Source organism: Crocodylus porosus, unplaced genomic scaffold (genome assembly GCF_001723895.1).
Source record: "Crocodylus porosus isolate Cpor-Errol unplaced genomic scaffold, CroPor_comp1, whole genome shotgun sequence".
In the NCBI taxonomy this organism is placed as follows: Eukaryota; Metazoa; Chordata; order Crocodylia; family Crocodylidae; genus Crocodylus; species Crocodylus porosus.
In genome coordinates, this window is record NW_017728906.1 from 203,067,565 (window position 1) to 203,089,066 (window position 21,502).

The window sequence follows — 21,502 nt, forward strand, 5'->3', positions numbered from 1 at the left end:
CGGCTTCTCCACTTAAGACACACCCTTCATTTTCATAGAAAATTAGGGTTGGAAGGGGCCTTGGCATGCAGGTCATCTTGGAGGGTGGATCTAGTCCGGGTCATTTTGGAGGGTTGATTTTTTTGGGGAAAGGTGCATCGAGTGTGCAAGTGCGGTATCTGATCGTGGTCCAGGGGTCAGGGCTGTGTGCGTAAACAATGCTACAAACAAAAAGCCAAAAGCCTGTGAAACAAAGGCCAGTGAGATTCGAGTTAGTCTGCAAAGCTAAGAATGCTTCAGTGCTTAAAAAGAAAAAAACCTTTAAGATATGTAACCGGGATCCTGGCTTCCTGGACTGTTGAAGCGTGCTAGGGGAAGTATTACTTACAGACAACATTGCAAACAGTTACTGCTTTGTGTAGTGTTTCCCAACGTTTTGGGACTGACGGGCCCCTCTTAGCAGAACCAGGCATCGTCATCGTCTAACTTCTAATTCAAAACACTATGAAAGCATATGTGGCCTGGTGCTAGGCAGACCACTTCCCACAGTCCAGGGGTGCTAACCCCTGTCAAGGCCTCATTGTGCTAGGTGCTGTATACACATTCACATGGAAAACGGTCTCTGGGCTTGCGAGTCTTGGCCAAGGACGGGTGAAAAGGGGATGGATTGCTACATGGCAAAGATGAGGCTCAGAGGCAGAGAAGCGCGGCAGCTTGGCCCTCATCGTTATGCATTCTCCATCTCCAGAGCACTTGCCAAATACTCTCCTGTTCCCTCTGGAGAGGGGCTGCAGGAGAGCAGGCCTGAGCAAGGTGGCGGGAGACGCTAGCAAGCCCCCCACCGCAGACAGCAGCTGCCTTGGATCATACACGGTGCTGCTCTTCTGCAGATACGCCTTTTCGTTGCCTTTCTTCCCTTCTCCAAGCAAGCCCTCTTTGGACAGAGCATGGTTCTTAATGGATGGGGGGTGTCCCAGGGTGACAGGCCACACCACGAGGGCTGCCAGTCCCAGCAGACAGATCAAGGGTTGACTGTGGACCACGGACTGGGCAACCCAGGCCCGGATCCTGGCCGGCTGTAAACCAGCCCCGTTAAAGGCGACGGGGCTGTGCACTTTACACCCGCCCAGAATCTGGTGCTTTCAGTGGATTTCCGAATCAAACAGTCTGGGCTACACACAAGCTGGCACCCAGAGAACAGCCCCGTGAGGCTCCAAAATGAACCACCTTGCGAAGAAAGCTGGTCTGGAGGCTCCCCGTAGCAAATCAGGCTGGGATCGGTGGGAGCCTAGCTGGGCCGGAAGGGCTGAGCACCCGCAGGTGCATGAGGAGTGCGGAGGCTCGGCTCCCCTGAAAGCTGTCCCGAGGTGCTCAAGGAGATCGATTCTGGCAGAGCAGGCGTGGTTGTTTCAATGACCCCCGTGGCACCGAGATGAAGAGCTTTAGGCAATTCTTCCTGCCTGGGATACGGCCCCGTCTGGTCAACATCCATCTTTGTCTCTGGCTGCTGCTCGGAGGAAGAGGAGCGCCCACGGCTCTCCAGCTCCTGTTGGGTGAAGAGCTGAAACGCGATCTGCTCGCACGGGCAGACCACCCCGCACTCGAACAAGCAGCCGAACAGAGGTGGCGACTCCTCGCACACGGCCAGGTCTGAGTACCCACACGGCCCTTGGTAGAGGACCCAGGGGCTTTCCCAGCTGTTCGTCTCCAAAGGAGTCTTGTTGAGGTAGATGCCCAAGTTGACCCTCCTGCGACTGCTGGTGGGGTGGGAGTAGACAAGCCACGAGGTGGCACCGTGGCAGGTGGTGGAAGAGGCGTTCCCGCAGCGTGCCAGGCAGGTCTTCTCACCCACGTCGGGGCCCGTCCCTTCCACACCATCCACCGCAGCAGGCTCTTCTGTTGGCGAGAAGCTCACCACACTGCCCTGGCACCCGTGCGGCGGCTCACGCAGCTCCGTACACCGTGACGGTCTTGCAAAATCCACCCCGCGGTCTCTGCTGAACGCTACCACCCGGCACTTGCCCGGGGTGCGGGCATTGCAGTACAGCACGGGGCCTCTGTCCGGGTCTCTCACCTCGGCCACCTCACACTCCACTGTGCTCTTGCCCTTGAGGAGCTTGCCTTTATGCCACTTTCGGCCCCGGTCATCGCTGTAGAAGATCAAGGAGTGGGGCGTGGTGAAGCAGGACACGGGAATGCCGCAGCAGCGGGTGTGAATGTAGTAGGTGTAAGCTGGGATCACCAGCCGCCCAGAGCTGAGCTGCACCCCGTGGCCTGGCCCCACTGCAAAGGTGGCCCACTTCTTCAGGTCCTCCCCGATCACTTGCTCCGTCAGATCCGTTAGCGGGCTCCAGGTCTGGCCGCCGTCCCTGCTAGCGACGTTGCACAGCCTGGTGGCGTTCCTCCCGGTGTGGATCTGGTGCCACTCTGTCACGTGCTGCCTCACGCAGATGAAGAACAGGAAGACTGTCCCGCTGTCCTGCTCATACACCGGGCAGGGGTTCATGGTGCGGTGGTCCGGTAGCACGGCTGCCGTCAGGGTTTCGATGGGCCCCCACTGCAGCAAGAAGGAGAGAGGGGGAGACCCGGGAGGTTAGCAAGCTTGGCCCGTTCCTCAGGGCATCTCCACGACCCCGCAAGAAGGCTGCTTCTTTAGTGATCACGAAGACTGGGGTGTACAACTGGAGAGCTCATGGACACCAAACTTCCCTCCCCGCCCTGGAAAGAGTTGTTGCATAACCAACACCGCTGAAAACCAGCCCTGCCCTGAAACAGAGGCCTGTGATGCTCCCGCCCCGCATAATTATGGTGTGGGCTATCCCAGTTACGGTGACTTCTCCTTTGGGAGCTGCCTCTGGTCCCATCGGCATTTACTTTTCCTCCCCACGTGGCTCCCAGCGTGATGGAGGCACAGACCAGCTCCCATTAGAGACACGGCACACGTGAACTACACAGTTGTCTGTGTGACGGGAAGGGACTCTAGCAGCCCCGTCATCTGCAATCAGCTGTCTTGGCCCAGCCGCCATCTGGAGCCCGTGGGGGGGGGTGTGGTGAGGATGAGCCATGCTGGTATTTTTAACTTGGGAGCAATGTGTCATGAATGAGATCAAGGCCTATTTGTGCGGGAGGCTCGATTTCCCACCCTGCCCTGCCGTGGCTGACGTCTGAGCGAACAGAAGACCCTTATCCCATATGCCCCGGAGGGCGACGGCACTCAGAAACTGGGAGATCGGCTGGGAGAAAGTGGATGCCAGCGCCGAGGGATGCTCCACCCGCCCCGGGACGCGGTGGGGTCCTCTGAGAGTGTCAGCTCTGCCTCGCCTGCTGCTTGTTGCCTGTCCCTGGTGGGTGCGGAGAAGGGGGCATGCGACCAGCGCTTAAAGAGATTATCAGCAGCTTGCCCCAAACAGATAGAAATTAGCCACTGGTGCTACCGCCTGCGTGCTGTGAAGGGCCGCCTGCGCAACGCATACACAATGCAGGAGGCCGAGGGGACCGGGCTCTGCCGACCTTGTAGGCAGGAGGAGCACGTACTGCTTCTGTTGCACGGTGCAGAGATGATCGGCCGTCCCAGGCCTCGGGTCAATTTGGAAAACTGACGCTCGATTCCTGCTAGCTTCCAACAGCAGGGAAAGGCATGGAGCCCCTCGAAGGAGTGCGCAGCACCTCATAGGCGTCCAGCCTGGCATGAGAGGTGTCTGGAGGGCATCGCAAGTCACCCCCGGGGGCTCTGGAGCCTGCGTATTGGTACGTGCTAAGGCTGAGGCAGCCTGGGGCTGAGAGCAGAGAGAGATGGGTCTGCCGGGCACCGGGCCGCCAGCTGGCACCCGGCGCACGAGGGATTACCTTCACCGAGGCTCCCTGCTTCCAGCCCCTTCGCAGCACCAGGCATTTGGCGTCCTCGTCCTTGACGGAGCAGCGCTGCTCGGCGAAGGCCAGGAAGGTGTGGGTGCGAGGGAGGTAGAGCAGCGCCGGGATCCGGTAGGTCATCCCACGCTGCGCCTCCGGCCAGAAAAGCACCTGTCTCCTGGTGTTGGCTGGGGCCCGGGGCATCGCTTCTCCATGCACGGCAACTGCTGCGGGGAGAGGGGAGGGGATCACACCGAGCCTCGAGGGGGCTAAACCTCTGCTGTGCCTTCCTGCCCAGGGGGTGGGTCGGGGAGAACCAGGCATGGGCCAGAGCCTGGGAGCCGAGGGGCAGGGTATGGACCCTGCTTGCCCCCCTGCGCTTTCTGCTCCAGGGGGGTTTGAGTCTCTCTCAGAGGTGCTGGGTGCTGCTGCAGCCCAGGCTGGGGATGGGGATCGAGAGACAGTGGCCTTGTCTGGGCTGCTTTGGCCCGGGCTGCTGGTGCTGCCTCAGGCAGGGGTTGGACTAGATGTGAGCTCTGGGGGTCCCAGCCCCACTTCTCCAGGATTGCTTTGATTTCTATGACCCCACATGCTGCAGAGTTGGGCACAGATGTCCCTCTGCCCTCTCTGCGGACCCCCTCCTGCTTTTGACTTCCTTCTGATGGGAGTTAGTCCCGGTGCCTTCAGCCCAAAATGGGCGTCTGGGCAGGTGCAGCCCCAAAAAAGCCCCCACTATGGAGAGAAACATGACCATAGCATTTCCGGACTGCCAGTGACGGGTCGGTGCCGGAGGGGGGGCTTTCCAGACTGCCCCAAAGCTGGATGGAAGCAGGATCGTGATGAGGAGAGAAGGAAACAGCTGCATGACAGACGGGGAGAAGGGGCAGGGGGATCCTAGACCCGAAATGCAGCCTCACTCGTTCTCTGACAAGCCCCGGAGGGGGCCAAAGGTGCCGTGGTCTCGGCAAGGGGGGGCAGAGGTGCTGGGCGCTGGTTGCAGCTTTACCATCCCCTCCTGCAGACCCGCAGCCCCGGGGCCCCAGCCCGTGCATGCACAGCACCCCGGAGGATTGCAGGTGGGCGTCACGGCCAGGGCGCTGAGCCTGACGGCCGCCCAGCCCTGAGCTGTCAGCACCCGTACGGGGCTCAGTGCGGCTCCCAGCAGCCCGGGGTGAGCCGAGTGTGATCTCTGGCACGCCGCGGCCTGGATCCGAGCTCACGCCAGCCTTTCAGCTCTTGCATCTCTGTACACTCACCCATCCCCCCAGCCCCAGGGCCCTGGCTGCAGTCACCGGCTCCTGGAGGCGGAGGGGGACCCGGACCCGCCGTGCAAGCAGGAGAGGGGGCACCCGTAGAGGATGGGTGCGGGGGGGGGGTGTCTCTCCAGGCCCCCCTGTCTCCATCAGCTCCCCTGCAGCAGCACGGGGTTGGGAGGGGCACCGCCTGCTCCCCCACCCCACCCCCTCTGCCCGGGCAGCGGCTGCGGCCCCCCAGCCCAAGCATTGCAGCCTGCGCTCACCCTCCGCTCTGCCCAGCCCAGCCCAGGCGCTGCTGTCTGCCGGGAAAGTGCCTCCCGGGCTGCAGAGGCTGAGCCCGCCCTCCCTGCGCCTCCGCCCACTGCTGAGCCAGGCCCTGGCCCTGCTCCTCCCCTATCCCTGCCCCTGCCCTCCCAGGCTGCTCCTCGCCTGCACCTGTGCTGCCCCTGCTTGCAAACCGCATTGCTATCTTCCTGGGGCAGCTGGTTCCTCCTGACTTAGAGTCTGTGCGCCATGATCCACACAAGCACGTGGGCACGTTTGGGTTATGTGTTGCGGGCATGCTGGCATTGGGTGCCATGGGCAAGTTCGCATTGTGTGTTGTGGGTACATTGGTGGTGTGTTGCCGGCACATCGGCGCTGTCTCTTGTGGGCATGTTGCTGTGGTCTTGCGGGCACTTTGGCATTGTCTCTCGCAGGCACGATGGCGTGGTGTGTCGCAGGTGTGTTGGCATTGTGACACAGGTATGTTGGCATTGTCTCTCACAGGCACAATGGTGTTGTGTGTCGCAGGCATGTTGGCGTTGTCTCTTGCAGGGCTCTTCAGAGGGAGCTCAGTCTCCTGGCTCAGCAGCGTCCGGTGTGCTCTGCTCGGTGGCCCCCCTCAGTGCACTCGTTACAAACCTACGACCCTCACTCCTTTCCTGTCCCAAGGAAACAACCATTACATCCTCTGTGGCCTACTTCTTGAGGAAAGCTTATCGTCTTACTCAGCGGGCCTAGGCCCACGCTTGCCCAAAGGCATAAACAGGCCGGGCTAACAGGTTCCACGACTTGCTGTCTGCAAGTTCAGACGCATGAAGTACAAGTCACGAGTTTGTTACTGGAGTAACCTTTAATTGCTGTTGGAGAGCTGATTTGGCTGCTGGCAGTAGGGGAATAACACAATCCCTGACTTGCTTCCCCCCTGTATACAAATGATATATCTATATTTTCTACGGTTGTTTGATGCACATGATCCACTCGTATAAAAACCACGCATGTGGAACTGAACATGGATCATGTAGGTACCTGTACCTTCACTTCACATAAAGGCATCCCAGTGGGTGCATCTACACAAGGCATTTGCTGTGGAGTAGACTAATTAGCTCCTCTACAAATGTCTCGCATCTACATGTGCAGGGCTACTAGGCTGGAGTAACTAATAAACTCTGCAGCAGGGTAATACTTGGAAACACAAGTACCAACTTACTGCAGCTTTTTTTACTCTGCAGCAGCACACACGTAGATGCTGACACGGCTTGCTGGGGCAGGAGTGCGCTTCGGTGCAGGGGCTGCCTGCCATCTAGTCCTGCACTGAATCACCCTCGTGCCGCAGCCAGCCCCTCCACAGCACATTGTGCCAGACTGAAGCAGCTCTGGGCTGGTAGGCTGACCCCACGCTCCCAGCTCAACACACTGCAGTCCCAAGTGCCCAGTCAAGCGGTGCGCCTGGGAGTAATACGCACCGGAGTTTACTGCTGCATGCTAATTGCACATGGAGACGCATCCAGTGTCAACTTTCTGTGTCTCAAATACAAAGTCTCCAGGTTTAGAAGTCCATTCCCAAACTAGCTTGTTTTCCATTAACTGCAAGGCCTCTGCTCTGTTTACTTGGGTCGCTGGGTAAGTTTTGATTCTTCGGGAAGTTTTAGCAGTTAACCCTTCTCAGACATTTTAATGAGACTCGGCCAACAAAAGTCTACAGTGTGGTCAAAGAGCCAAGCTGAAATAGCCGGCCCAACCCCAAAGAAAGGCGCCACAATGGGGGCAGTAGCAAGCCACAGTATTTAAAGTTAATATTAATCCCTTAATTCAGATACCTGTACAAATTCAATTAAGTAAAAGTGAAAAGTCAATTAACATGCCACTAGACGCTGGTACCGAGCTATGCATTTTAAACTGTGCAGAATAAAAAGGAGCACGGGGAACCTCCTACCTGGTAGTAGGAATGGGAGGCACCAAATGACCAGGACAACTGGTCCGACCCACGCTCACCTTGCCTAGCGGCTCCGTACTAACCCAAATTTGCTGGGTCTCAACGTGTTGCAGGGGCAGCAGTTTATCCTGAAGCAGGAAACCTGGCAGTTTGGCTCTGCCACGCCCCAGGAAATCAAGCAGGAAGACATGATGACGGCAGTAGCCCGGCAGTACTTCTATGACCCTGCTCACCCTGCCAGCCGCGACAGGGGTACACTGACCTCAATACCGCACACCTCCCGAAGCAACACAACCCATTCGAGACATTATTGACCGGCAGCTGGAGGATGGAGCCATCATTCGAACTCATTCCCCGTACAACCCAGTGTGGCCGGTACATAAACCAACTGGGGATTGGCCTCGGGGCGCTCTGGAGTCATCATCCTGCTCCAGAGCGACACCGCCACCCTCATCCAGCAGTGACAGGGTGGAGTGCCATCATGACGGGACTGCTGGTCAGGGGCTGTTGTCTGACTAATGTGGGGCATCCCCATGCTCCCACACCCCAGATCGTACCCACTGCCAAGGCCTCAGACCCACTGGGAGCGCCCAGCTGCAATCGAAGAAACGCAAAACTGGCCTCAGTCGTTGGCGATGGATTGTGAACTGGCAAGGGGGAATCTGTCAATATTACAGTGGGACAGGGTGGTTACTTGGTTTCCTCCCATATGCCAGAACCGGGAAAAACGAATGTGGGACAGGGGGAAATCAGTAGGGTTTCTTCCAATGGGCCTGGTGCTGTTATATTCTGCCTGCAGGTACGCTGCCCACCCCGGGTCCCGGCGTGACCTCTGCCGCAACTCCGCCTGCAGCTCAAGATTCTGCAACCGCCCAGAGCCCAAAAGGTGGCAAAACCCTCCAACCCCACCTCCGTGGGAGACAATAGCTCCAGCGGTTCCCCTGCCCCATGACACTTTGGCACAATGGTGTACAGCTTACCAAATACACCAGTCCTCCAGGTGATGAGAGATCTCAGACACAAAGAATGGCCTGCTGGCTTAAATCACCATGGACTACCCCCAGTTTTAACCCAATGGTCAGTTTACCGAGAAACATGAAGCACACGATGGGAGGGGTGTAGCAAGACAAAATGCTTTTTTGTTGTACATGGGGGAGCAAACGGCGCGTGGTCCAGTGCCCCATCTCTTAACAACAGGATGGGGGGAGAATGTATGTGGGACTGGGACTTACATTGTCCCATTTGGAAAATTATAACCCCAGCAGGCTCCAAGTATTTAGCTCAGTCTCCAGTGTATCCTGTAAATGGCATTTTAATAGGCTTAGGAACTTTATGGAGGGGGTGGCCCAATAGTCCCCTGACATGGTTTGTGTAACACCCCTACCAGTAGCTCCCTACATTACCCTAGCTCAGCGGGTTTGTTGGGAAGGTTTTGGCCGCTTGTACATCCCAACAGTACATTTTAGACCTCCTGCACTAACTTCTGTGCAGAAGACCAAGATTTTCAAGGAGCATCAGCTATTTTAAATGTCCAAGGCCAGAAAGCTATTTTAATGTGGCCGAAAACCCAGTTAGAAAGCATCACCCCGTAACCCAAGTCTTCCAAAATTCTGGGTTAAGGATGTAGACATACCCCAGCTAAAAGGATGGGATAAAGTGGCAGCTCACATTAAAGGTTTGTTTGAAGATGCCCAAAAAGGAAAACAACTTGCCCTCATAGCTCAAGAGGGAGGGCAAATTATTAAATGTGGTACTAATATTCCCCTGCTGTGTAAGTGGTATGAAATAATCTATACTGTGCAAATGTATACCTTTACTAAAGGAGCTCCTTTTCCTTAGTTTGTAGCAGTTATGTTTGGTTATGGGCTTAATATTGTTCAATATCATCTTTAAATATTGTTGTTATAAAATTAAGTCTAACACCCATGCCAAAATAAATGTTCTTGTTTCTGCCAACCATGTATATGCCACCTAGCAGAAATCATATTTGTAGGTCTTACCAAATGCTCTAAAGCAGCAAAGGGTGGATTGTGACAGCAAGATCCAAGAAATTACTAAAGAATAAATATGTGCTTCTTAGAGGCATTTGGAATTTTTGTCTAATATAAAGCTTGTATTTTTGTAACCCACAAATGTAACTTGTAACTGTTTGTAAAACTGACTTGGCCTCAAAGACAAAACTATAGTTGTAAAATTAGCTGACCTAACGGTTTTTTCTCTTGTTCAGAATTTAACCTTGATGATGATAAAAACTGGATTCACCCACCTGGCCTGCCGGACTTCACTGGACTCACCTGGCACACACTTGGCATTGAGGGACTATCAGTAAGTTGCCAACCCATGTCTGTCTATTTGTTGTTTAAAATAGCCAGTGGCTGATACCCTTGCAGTGCTCAGCTGGTCTGCGAAAGATTGATCCATTTATCTGTTGTTATTATCTGTTATTATTTACTATTAGCTCTTTAATACTGCATTATCTACTTATTGCATTTATCTTCTGTTAACTGTTGTGTGTGTAAGCTATAATAGACTTGCCATAGCTTTACTCCCTACTCTGCCTCCTCGATCCCAAACCAAACAGCCTAGTGACTAAACTGATATACCCACAGTGCCCAGCTGGCCTGTGACACAGAGCCACCACAAAGGCAGGTCAACTACTGCACCTAGACTTTTAGCTCTAAAAATCCTGGATCCAAAGTTAAAAATCTTGCTCATCCAGAGCTGAATAGGATTTCAGTACAAAAACAGAGGCAATTAACATGTGTTGCGATGTGACTTTATTGGTAATTGAGCCTGACCCGACCAGGAAGGTAAGGGCTGGGATCACTTTATTTTCCTTTCCGTGGCCAACCCGTCATGAAGCTTGGAGACTTCTGGCTCATAGGCTTCCATAACTAATGTTCCGTTGTTATCAAAAAACTTTGCGATGGACTTGGTGAACTCTGCTTCTCGCTGTTGTTTGGTTTTTCCACTGATGAAGGTCAGTTTTAGCGTGTATTTATCATCAAACCTGGAGGGACAAAAAAAACCCAGGGGTCTGAGGTCTAGTTTAGAATGAGACTGGCCAAACTGGGCACGGCTGGCAGGTGATGACGACCCTGGACCCCAAGGACCACAAGTTATCACGCACAAGTGGGAAAAATTTAATTCTCCCTCATCCTTACTATAGGGGCATAGCTCCCAGAAGCTGCAGGTCCTGGCATGCGATGCTCCACCTTATGGTCCACAAAGGTAGTGCTCTACCTGCCCCAACACATACATCGGTTATGTGTAATACTTGTTGACAGAAGTGATTCTCAACCTCTGTTGTCTCAAGGAACCTCCTGGTAGACTCAAGGCACCCCTTAAGTTTTCACTTATGTTTTGACTATACAGTAAAAGCTTTGTTATCTGGCACCCATGGGGAATGGAGGGTGCTGGATAACAAAATACGCTGGATAACCGAGCAGCCTGAACAGGCCCTAAGGAACAAGGAGGGGGGACCTATGCAGCCTGCTATGCCCTGGGCTGTGGGGGCTTGGCAGCACAGGCTGCTTCCCCGCTCCCCCCCCAGTCATGGGGGCTCTGCGAAACTGGAAGTGCCACCGTGGGCACTTCTGCTTTCACTTTTCCCTTGCAAGCTGGCATGCCAGTTAACACAGCATGCCAGCTTGTAAGGTGCTGGTTAACACAGCTTTTGCTGTAGTAAAATAACTGAACAATTCTTCTGTTGCAAAGAACTCATATTGCCCACAACCGGCCATAATATTTTTAACACCACAGACTCCTACCTGGAATCTCTGGGTTTATCTTGTGAACCACATTTGCACACCTAACAGTGCTGACATTATAGGGCAGGTTTAGGCTAGATATCAGGAAGCGCTACTTCACGGTCAGGGTGGCTAGGATCTGGAACCAACTTCCAAGAGAAGTGGTGCTGGCTCCTACCGTGGGGGTTTTTAAGAGGAGGTTGGATGAACATCTTGCTGGGGTCGTTTGACCCCAGTATTATTTCCTGCCATGGCAGGGGGTCAGACTAGATGATCTACTCAGGTCCCTTCCAACCCTAGAAACTATGAAACTCACAGTAGTACCCTTGAAATGATCTCATGGCAGCTTGGCTGAGAAAGGAAGACTTCTGCTGTTTAGTGGCAGGTGATTGCTCTGGCCTAATTGCTATTTTCAGCTAGTTAGTTTTAACAAGGCACAACTGACTCAAGAGGCTATAAAATACTGAGGAGGAATTACCTACAGCATTTATACATAGGTAGTCATGACAGTACAGCGCTGGTAAAAGGCAGGTGTGAAGGGTGCTGACTGGAGAACATTTAGGGGGGTTGACTAATAACTAGCAAAGAATATGACTTAGAAGCCACCTGTCAAGGACTGCAGCGCATGAAACAGTGACCAGATGGCTCCTTCCACAGGGCTTGTCCAACACAGTAAACAAGCAGAGGCAGCCCAGCCACTTACTTGGGGACTACTCTGAGTTAGTCCATACAGAGGAAGGGAGATGGATCCCACACTAGGTACCCCACAAGGGAACACACATGGGCAGGGCAGAGGCCCCAGCAAGGCGTGGCTGTTCCACTGCTCTGCACCTGGCTGGTCCTCACAGCTGCAGAACCCACCGCACCTTTTTAGATTGGAAGAAAGTTGCCAGATGTCATCCGGATCCATCCCTGTGGGATCTCTCCTGTGAGCTACGAGGAAGATGCTCTTTTCTTTGTACGAGGTGTAGATGGTTAGGATCCCCATCATCACAAAATAAGTGCGGGCCAGTTAAGGAAAGGCATACGAGGGACACATGACGACAACAATATAACAATAAGAAAATGTGCATGTAAATCCTTCGCCTCCACTGAAAATCTGCTGTTTAATCTTTTATCATCTTACCATACTGTTTACAACTTGGTCCTTGGTTGACATTTTATCAGCATGAACAAACTAAGTGCAAATAGGTGATATCTGCTCACTCTGAAATGTCTTTCTTGTGGCTCGAGACTACAGCTCTATCCCCATAACAATGAGAAAGGTGGGCTGTTTCACTACTGTTGAAATACTGATTTACGAAACTTCCTTGATCCCCTATCTTTAAAACCGCTCTCTACATTTTACCGTGGCTTATGCTTCTCTACTCCTCCCATGTTCATGCTGCCTTTCCTTCCTCAAAGGCAGCCTTGTACACCAATTGATCCTGCTGCCACTGCACTCTCAGCACCTGAACTACAGAAAACAGCTGCATGTCAAAAGCACGCTGGAGCTGCAAGCAGGCAGGACATGTGGACTGTCATGTTAACTGAAACTAGAAAGCTAAAAAGAAACCTGCCTAGCTCCAAAGTCTGTGAAATTCTGATAAGAAAAACTGATATATCCTGAGCAGTTCCTGAAAGGAGGAACGCAATGAGGGGCGTTTCATTTGTTCATGAGAAGAGGCGAGTGTCGCCAAACGCAGCACAGGGTGAAGGATATGACACCACACAGATGGCTAGAACGGGTTTGGACTCGGGAAAGGGATGCAGATAATCCCAAATCAAAGCCACAATGGCAAAGAGGCAGGAGATTGTGCAGATGAGGAGACGGCCATCGATCAGATGGAAATTTTCCACGTACTTGTATTTTTCCAGGAGAACCTGATGAGAAAGCAGAGAGTCCCGGTTACTGTGTGCTGTGACTACCTTCAGGCACTAACTTCAGATGCCCTGAAGCAGGTGAAATTCTTTTAGGATAAGAAAGGTAATTGTATGATTTCCCCGTTATTGAACTGGGTCTCAGAAAGGAATAAAGTACTGGAGGGAAATACCTGAGCCATTTACTTCAGTCCCCTGCACTGACAGGCAACCATTTGTCCAAAAATGGTTCTGAGGACCATCCCCTCTTGCCCAGCAGTGCAACCAATAAGAGCCAAGCCTACATTATACTACAGAAAGAGAATAGGAGGAATCAGGTCACCACCAATACACAGACCACTGCAAGGGCAGGAAATTACAGCAGAGGGTTATTAGTTCCTGTCATTTTGGACACAAACTTGCTTTGTCCAGTTCAAATCCAGGAGACTCATGAAAATGGCAACAGAGGTGGCAAGAATGTTCCCACCTGAGAAACTAGAGCTAAAAACATGTTCTATAAAACTCAGGGGAAAAAGTCCTGATGCTGAACAGTCTGATTTTATTGCTGCAAGAAATGATGCTGGAATTACAGGTTAATTACATGGAAGCATTTCAGAAAGGCAGTGAACTACAGGGTTAGTTCCAGCTCTAAAGGGAAATAGTTCCTGGGAGCCTGATGCTGGACATTCAGCACTGGCGCTGGCTTTCAATGAGAGTTCAGGACACAAGAAGAGGTCTCAGTGTTTCAAGAGGAACCGAGTCAGAGAGAACGCACCTTTTTGGCAGAATCATCCAGAGAATTTTTCACAGCTGATCCATCCCACTTGTCAATTTTTACTGGTTTGTCATCAATCTTCCACTGCAACACAAAGCAAACAGTCAGTGACACCAGAGAAGTTGGCATGTGCTAATATACTGCTGAAGACGCGTCACATTTTTAAAGCCCTGTCTGCTCAGGTTTAACCCTGATTTGTCTCGCAAGTAGTGCTGAAGAAATGGTTTTGCAAAGTTGTTTCACTAATATTTAATTTCATTACCTCGGGTCATGCACACTTAAGGCAAACACTTATGCACTGAAGTATTGCCTTCAGCCCCCTGCACTGCAAGCAGCCAGATATTCTAAAGAGCGACTTGCTCCGTGACCTGGCCCTACACATTTCAGACCCGCGGGAGTGATTCTGAACTTTGCTTGTTTTATGGCAAAGTTTATGAGATGGCTTACAAACGTACTGCCAAGAGAACATAGCTCCTTTTGTGGATAAAATAAACTTACACCTTAAAATAAGCCCTCATCTTTGATTTACACTCGTGACAAGCACTGGAAAGAAAACGCATATGTGTTCAGAGGAAAGCAGATGGGAATTGTTGGGTGCTGAGGAAGTTTCAACCCCGTGCATGCACGGTCACTGGTTTTACCCAAGACAATGGAAACAACCCCTTAGGCTTTGTCTTAAAGGGTCAAACATGATCGTTGCAGTTTTGAACTAAAATTAGCTCATCTCCAGGCACTGGGTGTTCAGGTGGACAGAACTGGGTTTCTTTGTAATAGCTGGACTGGTGGCCAGAAACCTCCAGGGAACCTACCAAATACTACCACCAAAACCCACTTCTCTGTTCCACTGCTGGAGCGGTGCCAGAAAAAAAACGGAAGAAGAAGAAAGGCTTGAAGAACATAACTGGAACCTGGCTGATTTCAGTCCAGTCTAGTCTCCATTTCTCAAGCCCAGATTCATAGATGTTAAGGGCTGGAAGATGTTAGCAGCTCTCAAGAGATCATCAGGTCCAGACCCCCCGCACTTGGGCAGGAAAGACTGCTGGGGTCAGATGACCATAGCAAGGTGAACATCCAGACATGGTTTGTGGAAAAAGTACACTGCCTGCCTACCCGTGATCCTGTTTTGAACACTGCATGTGTAACACTGTTCTGAAAAGGAGCTGTGTAAAAAATGGTGCCTGGCTTCAGCCCCTGCACCTTGGGACTGCAGGATTGTCTCTGCTCGCTTCAGTGACAAAAGGAAGTGGCTACTGGTAGATTTGCACAGGCAATGTGACAGCTGGATTCTCATTTGGGGCTCGCCACTGAGCTGTGAACTGCTGTTAGCTACAGGAACAAGTTCTGTCCTTGATTGGGAGTGAAAGTCTTGCACACCTGCAGCCTTCATTCCCACTGATGAAGTGCAAAGAAGGGATAAACTTTCAGGGCTGACAAAACCCTGTCTTCTGCAAGCAGTATTAAGAAAATCTAATCTAAAGTTATCAATAAAACAGGAAGCCTCAAGAGGGCATTTCATAAGTCCCCTTAAGATTAGACCTGCACCTGGAAGTGCACTCTAGGGAAAAAAATTAAATTAAAATCAACCAATCGGGCAATTACCATATTGCCTTTTAAAAATTATCTGAACAATTACATTAACTACAGAATTTTTTCACATTTTTGAAGCTACTGTAAGTAGCTCTCCCCACAAAGTCACAGCAGTATTTTTGGCCTTGTTCTCAGGGAAGAAGAAAAGTGATACCAGGAAAATATAAAGATATTTAAAGGGAAATGGATCAATGTTTCATGATTAAACATTTAATGTCAGTATTTAAAGTGACTCCAAAAATCTGGAGGCACTGAACAAGTTGTGTTGTTATGAAGAAACTCTGAATTTGAATGTGCTCTTATGGGAAAAGAGCAATTAAGGATACAGGATAATAAAAACAGAGCTGAATACTGCTGTGCTTATAAGTTTGCCTCTATAATATTCACTTTTGTTTCTGGACTTCACAGCACCCTTCTTTGATAAGCAAGTGCTAACTCCATTTGATTTGCATAGTTAGTTCATCAATTCAGCTTCCCCCAGTTTAAAACCGCAAGGCAAACCATGCTGCCCCGTCTCAGAACTGCATCATGAGTCTTGCATTATTCAGTTTTCTTAAAGCCCCTGATAACAAAAATCACAGGAATTTCAGTTTTTATTTTAAAAGAAACTTTCTAGTCCTTGTGAATACAAGTCTACTGCCTATGTCCCTGTCCGTGAAACCCTCCCCTGTTGCAGGGGCATGTGGGCAGCAGATCGCGGTTCTGTCCTGGCGTTAATGCCGTGCCATCTCCATTGCACGATCCCAGGGTCTCCCTGGCTCTGCCCACCCATCTCTCTCCCAGCTGTGGCCCCATCCCAGCTGCCCGGGTGCACACCCTTCCCAAGCTGGTCCTGCTCTTGGCAGTGGGTATGGAGTGGATGGGTCAGGGTGCCTGGGCAGTTGGGCTGGGTCCGGTGGTGGCAGCCAGGAGCTGCTGGCACAGAGGCTGCTGAGGGCCCAAACAGGCCTGCAGGCCGGACTTTGCCTACCCCTGTCCTATCACCATTTCATCTTTTTCTTGCCTCACTTCTTCCACTGCTATAGTCACCCTCATTTATATATTGTCTAAGATAAGACCATCAACCCTTTAGCACAGCAACCTTCTCTTTTCATATATACTGTACTCCACTTACGGGCATACTAGAGAAGTGCATAATTTGCTTAATTGCACAAGACAGTGGTTTTCAACCTTTTTTTCAGTTGTGGACTGCCAAAAAGCTTCAAATGGAGGCACAGACCCCTTTGAATTGTAAGTGTGGATATTCACGTACTTTTGATTGATCATACTCCTCTTTCATGGACCCCTTAGACATAGCCTGCAGACAGCTGGTGATCCATGGACCCCAGGTTGAAAACCACTGGTGTAACACACGATTTGCTGCCTACCGCCCCCGCCCCCATCATAACAGACCTTGGTTAGCTAATAATCAGGTGATCGAATACATTGCTTAAGTGTGTATCATCTCTCAGCCCTGTGGTCTACTTTACCAACTACACTTCAGTTATGTAGTAGTAACTCCAGCTATGTCTGCCCCTACTTTGTAATTAATAGTACCCCTGTTTAACTCAGTGGTTCTCAAACTCTTTGGACTCGGGGCCTACCTTGTTAGACTTGAGGCACCCACTGGAAAATGCCAGCTCTTAGCTTTCCTTCATTTTTTGACTACAGAGAAATTACTCTTGCAAAAAACTAAGGAAGCCCACAACAGGACAGAAGATTTTTGACACTGAATTCCTATTTGAAATCTCTGGTTTTGTCTTGTGAATCATGCAAGAGTTTGCACATCTAGCAGGGCTAATATTGCGTGGCACTGTATCACCCTTGAAAGGATCTTATAGCACCCTAATTGAGAATCACTGGCTTAACTGTACCACCAAAAGTGAAGGTGGAACATCTGTCAAAGCAGTGCTAATAGAAGCCTTGAAGATGAGGGGCCCCAATCAGTGCACTGGGCTATCAATACATCAGCACCCACAGTGCTGTAAGCAATGCTCTTAAAGTTTAGCAGAGTCAATTAACCAGAAAAATCAATTAATCAGAGGTTTTGTATCAACAAAATCACCAAGCTGCAGCTGGGTTTTGCTTGTCGGTGAAACAGCTGTGTGTTATTTACTAGTCCTTTGAGATTTTAAAATGTTTCACAGCACTATACATTTATGGCTTGCTGTCTTTCTAATATTTATAGTTTTTATAGTCAGTAATTATAGTTTCCAGCACTTCATACTGTGGCATTTGATTACCTGGAAAGAATAATTATCCAGAAGGATGGCAACGCTAATTATTCTGGATGGCAGATGTTCTGCTGTACGTGGCACTACCCCTATAGTGGCATTAGCAGCCCTGAAGGTGATGAGTTTTTGAGGCTTCTGATTGTTAGTTTCTGAGCCGCTATTAGAAGCCTTGAAAATTAGGAGAGAGGATGCTGCTAATACCACAGCACCACCAGCAGTATGTCCTTCATAAGCACCGTCTGCACTGAGTTTGGCACAGCCTTTTTTCAGAGACTTTGCATACAGGCTAGCCAACCCAGTGAGAAGGGCTTTGGACTCGGTTCACCAGGAGACGGAGACAAAAGCACAGAGGGTAAATAAAGAGCCTGGAGACCTGCATAAAAACTTAGTAAGGGGAAGCAGTAATAGACACCTTCACGTTATGAACACTCAGACACCCAAAATTGTTTATATGCTAATGAGAGAAGCATGGGGAACAAACAGGAAGAACTGGCTGGGATGGTTTAGTCGGGGATGATCCTGCCTTGAGCAGGCGGCTGGACTAGATGACTGTATGAGGTCCCTTCCAGCCCTACTTTCCTATGAATTTCTATGCAGTACACAATGCCCTCTGGAGTGCTACAGCCATTAATAATAATCAAATCAGATGTTTGCTCCTGCTGCAAGGTCACCACAGGACAACTGAAAACATGTCTGTACCAGCTGAGTAAAACCCACTTTCACGCTGCACATTTGGCTCTGGAAAGGACTGAATGAAAGGGACAGTCCCCAGTCCCTAACCCGCTTCCCTGCTTTGGATAGCAAAGGCCGAGACGAGATGCGTCTTATAATGTACCTTCGAGCTGGGTGTGGTGTCACCAACAGATGCAGGACACATTAAGCCAAGCAGGTTACACATGCGGCCTGTGGGGCTGCTTCATCTGATGCGTTTTGCCAGGGAAATTGGCTTGCTGCACAACCCAGGACCGGCCACAGCAGTTTGCTTGCCCCACCACAACTGGTTCTGCCTACAAAGAGCTCCTTGGGCCAGGTCTGGCCTGGGGCAGAAGGTGAGTTTGACACCCCTAAACTAGGCAATGCAGGAGCACAGATCAGCCCTCAACAGGTAATGTCTGTCAAAATCCTGTGGGTTACCTCCTTCCTGGTACAACTGGACTCACTCAAATCCAGTTTTAAACACACCCTGCTATCTCTCAGCCACCAACTGCATCTAAATATTGAGCTCTTTGATCAAAATGCCTTCTCTAAAATTAACATAGTTTCATTCATAGCTCTGTTTAGCCTTGAGCCTACCAGCAAGAATGGCTGGAATAAGCCTTTCTCCCCTGCAAAACAGAGCCTACTTAGCATATCAAGTGTCCAATTAAACTAAAAAGGGAAAAGGCAGCAGTGAGTCAATTGTCTCAAAAAGGGAGGCTTGAGGCCAAGCAAACACTGATGTGAGAGGCAACACCAACACTGGAACTTTTGCACATTAAGTATGATTGGAGGCCTACTGCCAGCTAAACAAATGTAATAACGACGTGACGACACTTAGTTTGGTAACTAAGAGAAATAAGGCAGCTTCACAGCATCTCAAAGAACCCTGAGGGGCCATGATCAATCATACACCATCAGGTGGCTAGGGTCTTAATGAAAAGGCCTGGAGCTGATCTTATGTTCAAAGAATGCTGAAAGAACCACTAAGGCAGAATAAAGTAACCTGCACAAATCCCACAGAGAAAATTTCCACCTGGTTAGCATATTTGTTATATAATAGTATAAAAATGCTGCATAATTGCCTTTGGTCATGACACACTACAGTCGAGAGGCCTCCCATAGTGCTTGGGTTTGTCTGACTAAACCTACACTTGCAAATGTGTTCAAACTCCAGTTCTTCAGATAATGTTTTAATACTATGCACCCCAAAGGCTCTGCTTCTGGAGGTTATTACCAGGCTTCCTTAAAGCCATCCCATGGAGCAGATAAAAAGCATTCTAAAATGGATCAACATACATGGGGGATGAAAGCAGGAGAAAGAAAAGTTCTCAAGTTTGTGTGCAAGTAATAGAAGATGATGTGGCCACCTACAGAAACCCTGAAGAGACTATCCCAGATTATAATTAGCAGTACCAGCAGCTTTAGCGCATGGTTACCAAATGCCACAGCATCCTCTGAATACATTTGCTTTGATCACTTAAATAAATGACTGCAATTAAACGGTTACAAAAGATATTAGCAGTAACAATAACACTTCTAGAAGGCCTCCAGGAAGCCAGCACGTGAAACTTAACCACAAACACTGCAAACCTTTGAAAACAGAAAACTCAACAGCTGCCTGCAAGCAAACGTTTCTGGAAGTACTAAATTAAAAAACACACACCCAAAAAAAAAAAAACCCACTGTCCACATCAACAGTTAATTCAGCTCTCTGCAGGTTTTTAAAGTCCCAAAAGCCACAATAACGTGCATCTTCATCTCAAGCTGGGGGCCACAGCAGAAGCATTCACATTGTGACCCCCTCAGGTAATACCTGTGAATTCTGCTAATGCTCCAAACCATGATTTTGATTTTTGATTTCAAGCTTAAAGTGCTCCATTCCAAGCTAAATTCAGAGTAGGCAGAAAGGACCTGAGGAAGATGCATCTAATAAAGAGCATGACTAACCATGCAATTAAAGAAGAGGGAAAAGAGGATACTATTAAAAAAAATCAACTTAAGCATTTCCTTTTAGGCACTACGGCAGGTAATATATTATTAACCTTGAAGGTTGCTTGATGTGCAAAGATGTATATACAACAGCATGACAGGCCTGCCCTGCACCACCAACTCACACCTTGGATGGTAAGAACTGGCCCCAGGTGTGATGGTAAGTTGAGTCTACACTGACTGATGATGATGATGAGTTTCTTTTGTACTGGCTTTGGATGCAGTTGCCAAAAGCCTGCTGGCTGCTATAGTATCTGCAGCAATGGGTTGTACCATGCAAACACTCTGGGTCCCCTGAAACTTAGGTAAGAGCCAACTCTTCTGTGTATAAAATCATTTAACTTACTGGTGCTCAATCTTTTGGCCCCATCAGGCAGATGAGTGGAGCAGGGCTAGTCTGTGGGCTGGATCAAGCTCCGCACACCAGGATCTGGTGCTGGGAGCAGGCTCTAAGGCCTGGCACTGCTCCCTCATGTCACGATTGGTTTTGGGGGGCCTGATACTGCCCCCTCCCACACCAGTGCACCAGGATTGGGTCCTGGGGGCCTGGCACTGAGATTGATCCTAGGGGGCCTGGCTCTGCCCCCTTCTGCCCCAGCACATTGGTTTGGGTTGTGGGGGCACAGCCCACCACACTGGGATTGGGCCCTGGACCTCTACTGCTTCCGCATGGCCCTGCGTGCTGGGAGGGGATGCCAGATCCAATGTGCAGGACCTGGGGGCTCCCCATAAGTCTGAAAGTTTGACAGTGGGGGAACAGTGCCATTGTTCTGCCACTGGCAGATTTCCAGACCCATTGGGAGCCTTGGGGGCCAAGGGCTGAGCACTCTGGTTTCACTAACACAGCACAAGATTAAGACAGGTCTACCTCGGCAACTTCTGCCAGCACAGCTAGCTGCTCAGCAGGGATGCCATCTCCAACCAACACAGCTGTGCTGGTACAAAACTGGAGAGCGTTAGTTAGCTGTGTTAGTCTGAAGTCAAAGTGCAAGGCAGAGTACACGTGCACCTTATACAGTAACCAAAGTGTGCACGTGCATGTGCACGCATGCAGGGTAGAGTTGCACCTATACTTATAAACTAACCAAAGCGCGCCCACGTAGGGTAGATGTGCACCTTATACGCTACCCACAGTGCGTGTGTAGCTCTGTGCGTCTACAGGGACAGGCAGGCCAGGGTCTCTGGGTCAATCCGGTGTCTTTCATCAGACCAGCGAAACCGCTGTCACACCTCATGGTGTTTAACACCGATAAATGCAAGGTTCTCCACCTTGGGAGGAAAAACCTGCGGCATCCTTATAGGCTCGGCAGTGCTACGTTGGTTAGCACTACAGAAGAAAAAGACTTGGGGGTCATCATTGACCACGAGAT

General features: G+C 50.4%; 2 protein-coding genes across 2 annotated transcripts in view; both read right to left on the minus strand.

Moving 5' to 3' along the window:
- Positions 1–863: 863 nt before the first annotated feature.
- On the minus strand, positions 864–5,419 carry NEU3 (neuraminidase 3). Its single transcript, XM_019530548.1, has 3 exons — positions 5,348–5,419; positions 3,826–4,055; positions 864–2,536 (listed from the first exon to the last, which is right to left on the minus strand). The coding sequence occupies exons 2-3, from the start codon at positions 4,030–4,032 to the stop codon at positions 1,268–1,270; spliced, it is 1,476 nt and encodes a 491-aa protein (XP_019386093.1). The 5' UTR covers positions 4,033–4,055; positions 5,348–5,419; the 3' UTR covers positions 864–1,267.
- A 4,622-nt stretch (positions 5,420–10,041) lies between these two features.
- The window catches only part of SPCS2 (signal peptidase complex subunit 2), a 12,530-nt gene continuing 1,069 nt past the window's right edge, over positions 10,042–21,502 (minus strand). Inside the window, exons 2-5 of the mRNA XM_019530550.1 lie at positions 13,645–13,728; positions 12,733–12,893; positions 11,897–12,031; positions 10,042–10,291 (exon numbers count right to left, since the gene is read on the minus strand). Of these exons, the coding sequence (XP_019386095.1) occupies positions 10,105–10,291; positions 11,897–12,031; positions 12,733–12,893; positions 13,645–13,728 (567 nt within the window). The 3' untranslated portion in view covers positions 10,042–10,104. The remainder of the gene's footprint in view (positions 10,292–11,896; positions 12,032–12,732; positions 12,894–13,644; positions 13,729–21,502) is intronic.

What these genes read in the sequence shown, in the direction of transcription:
- NEU3 (XM_019530548.1), bottom strand. Translation starts at nt 4,032, where the DNA reads ATGCCCCGGGCCCCAGCCAACACCAGGAGACAGGTGCTTTTCTGGCCG. An exon ending in AGCAGGGAGCCTCGGTGAAG is followed by an intron (nt 2,537 to 3,825) that starts GTAATCCCTCGT and finishes TTCTTGCTGCAG; the next exon opens with TGGGGGCCCATCGAAACCCT.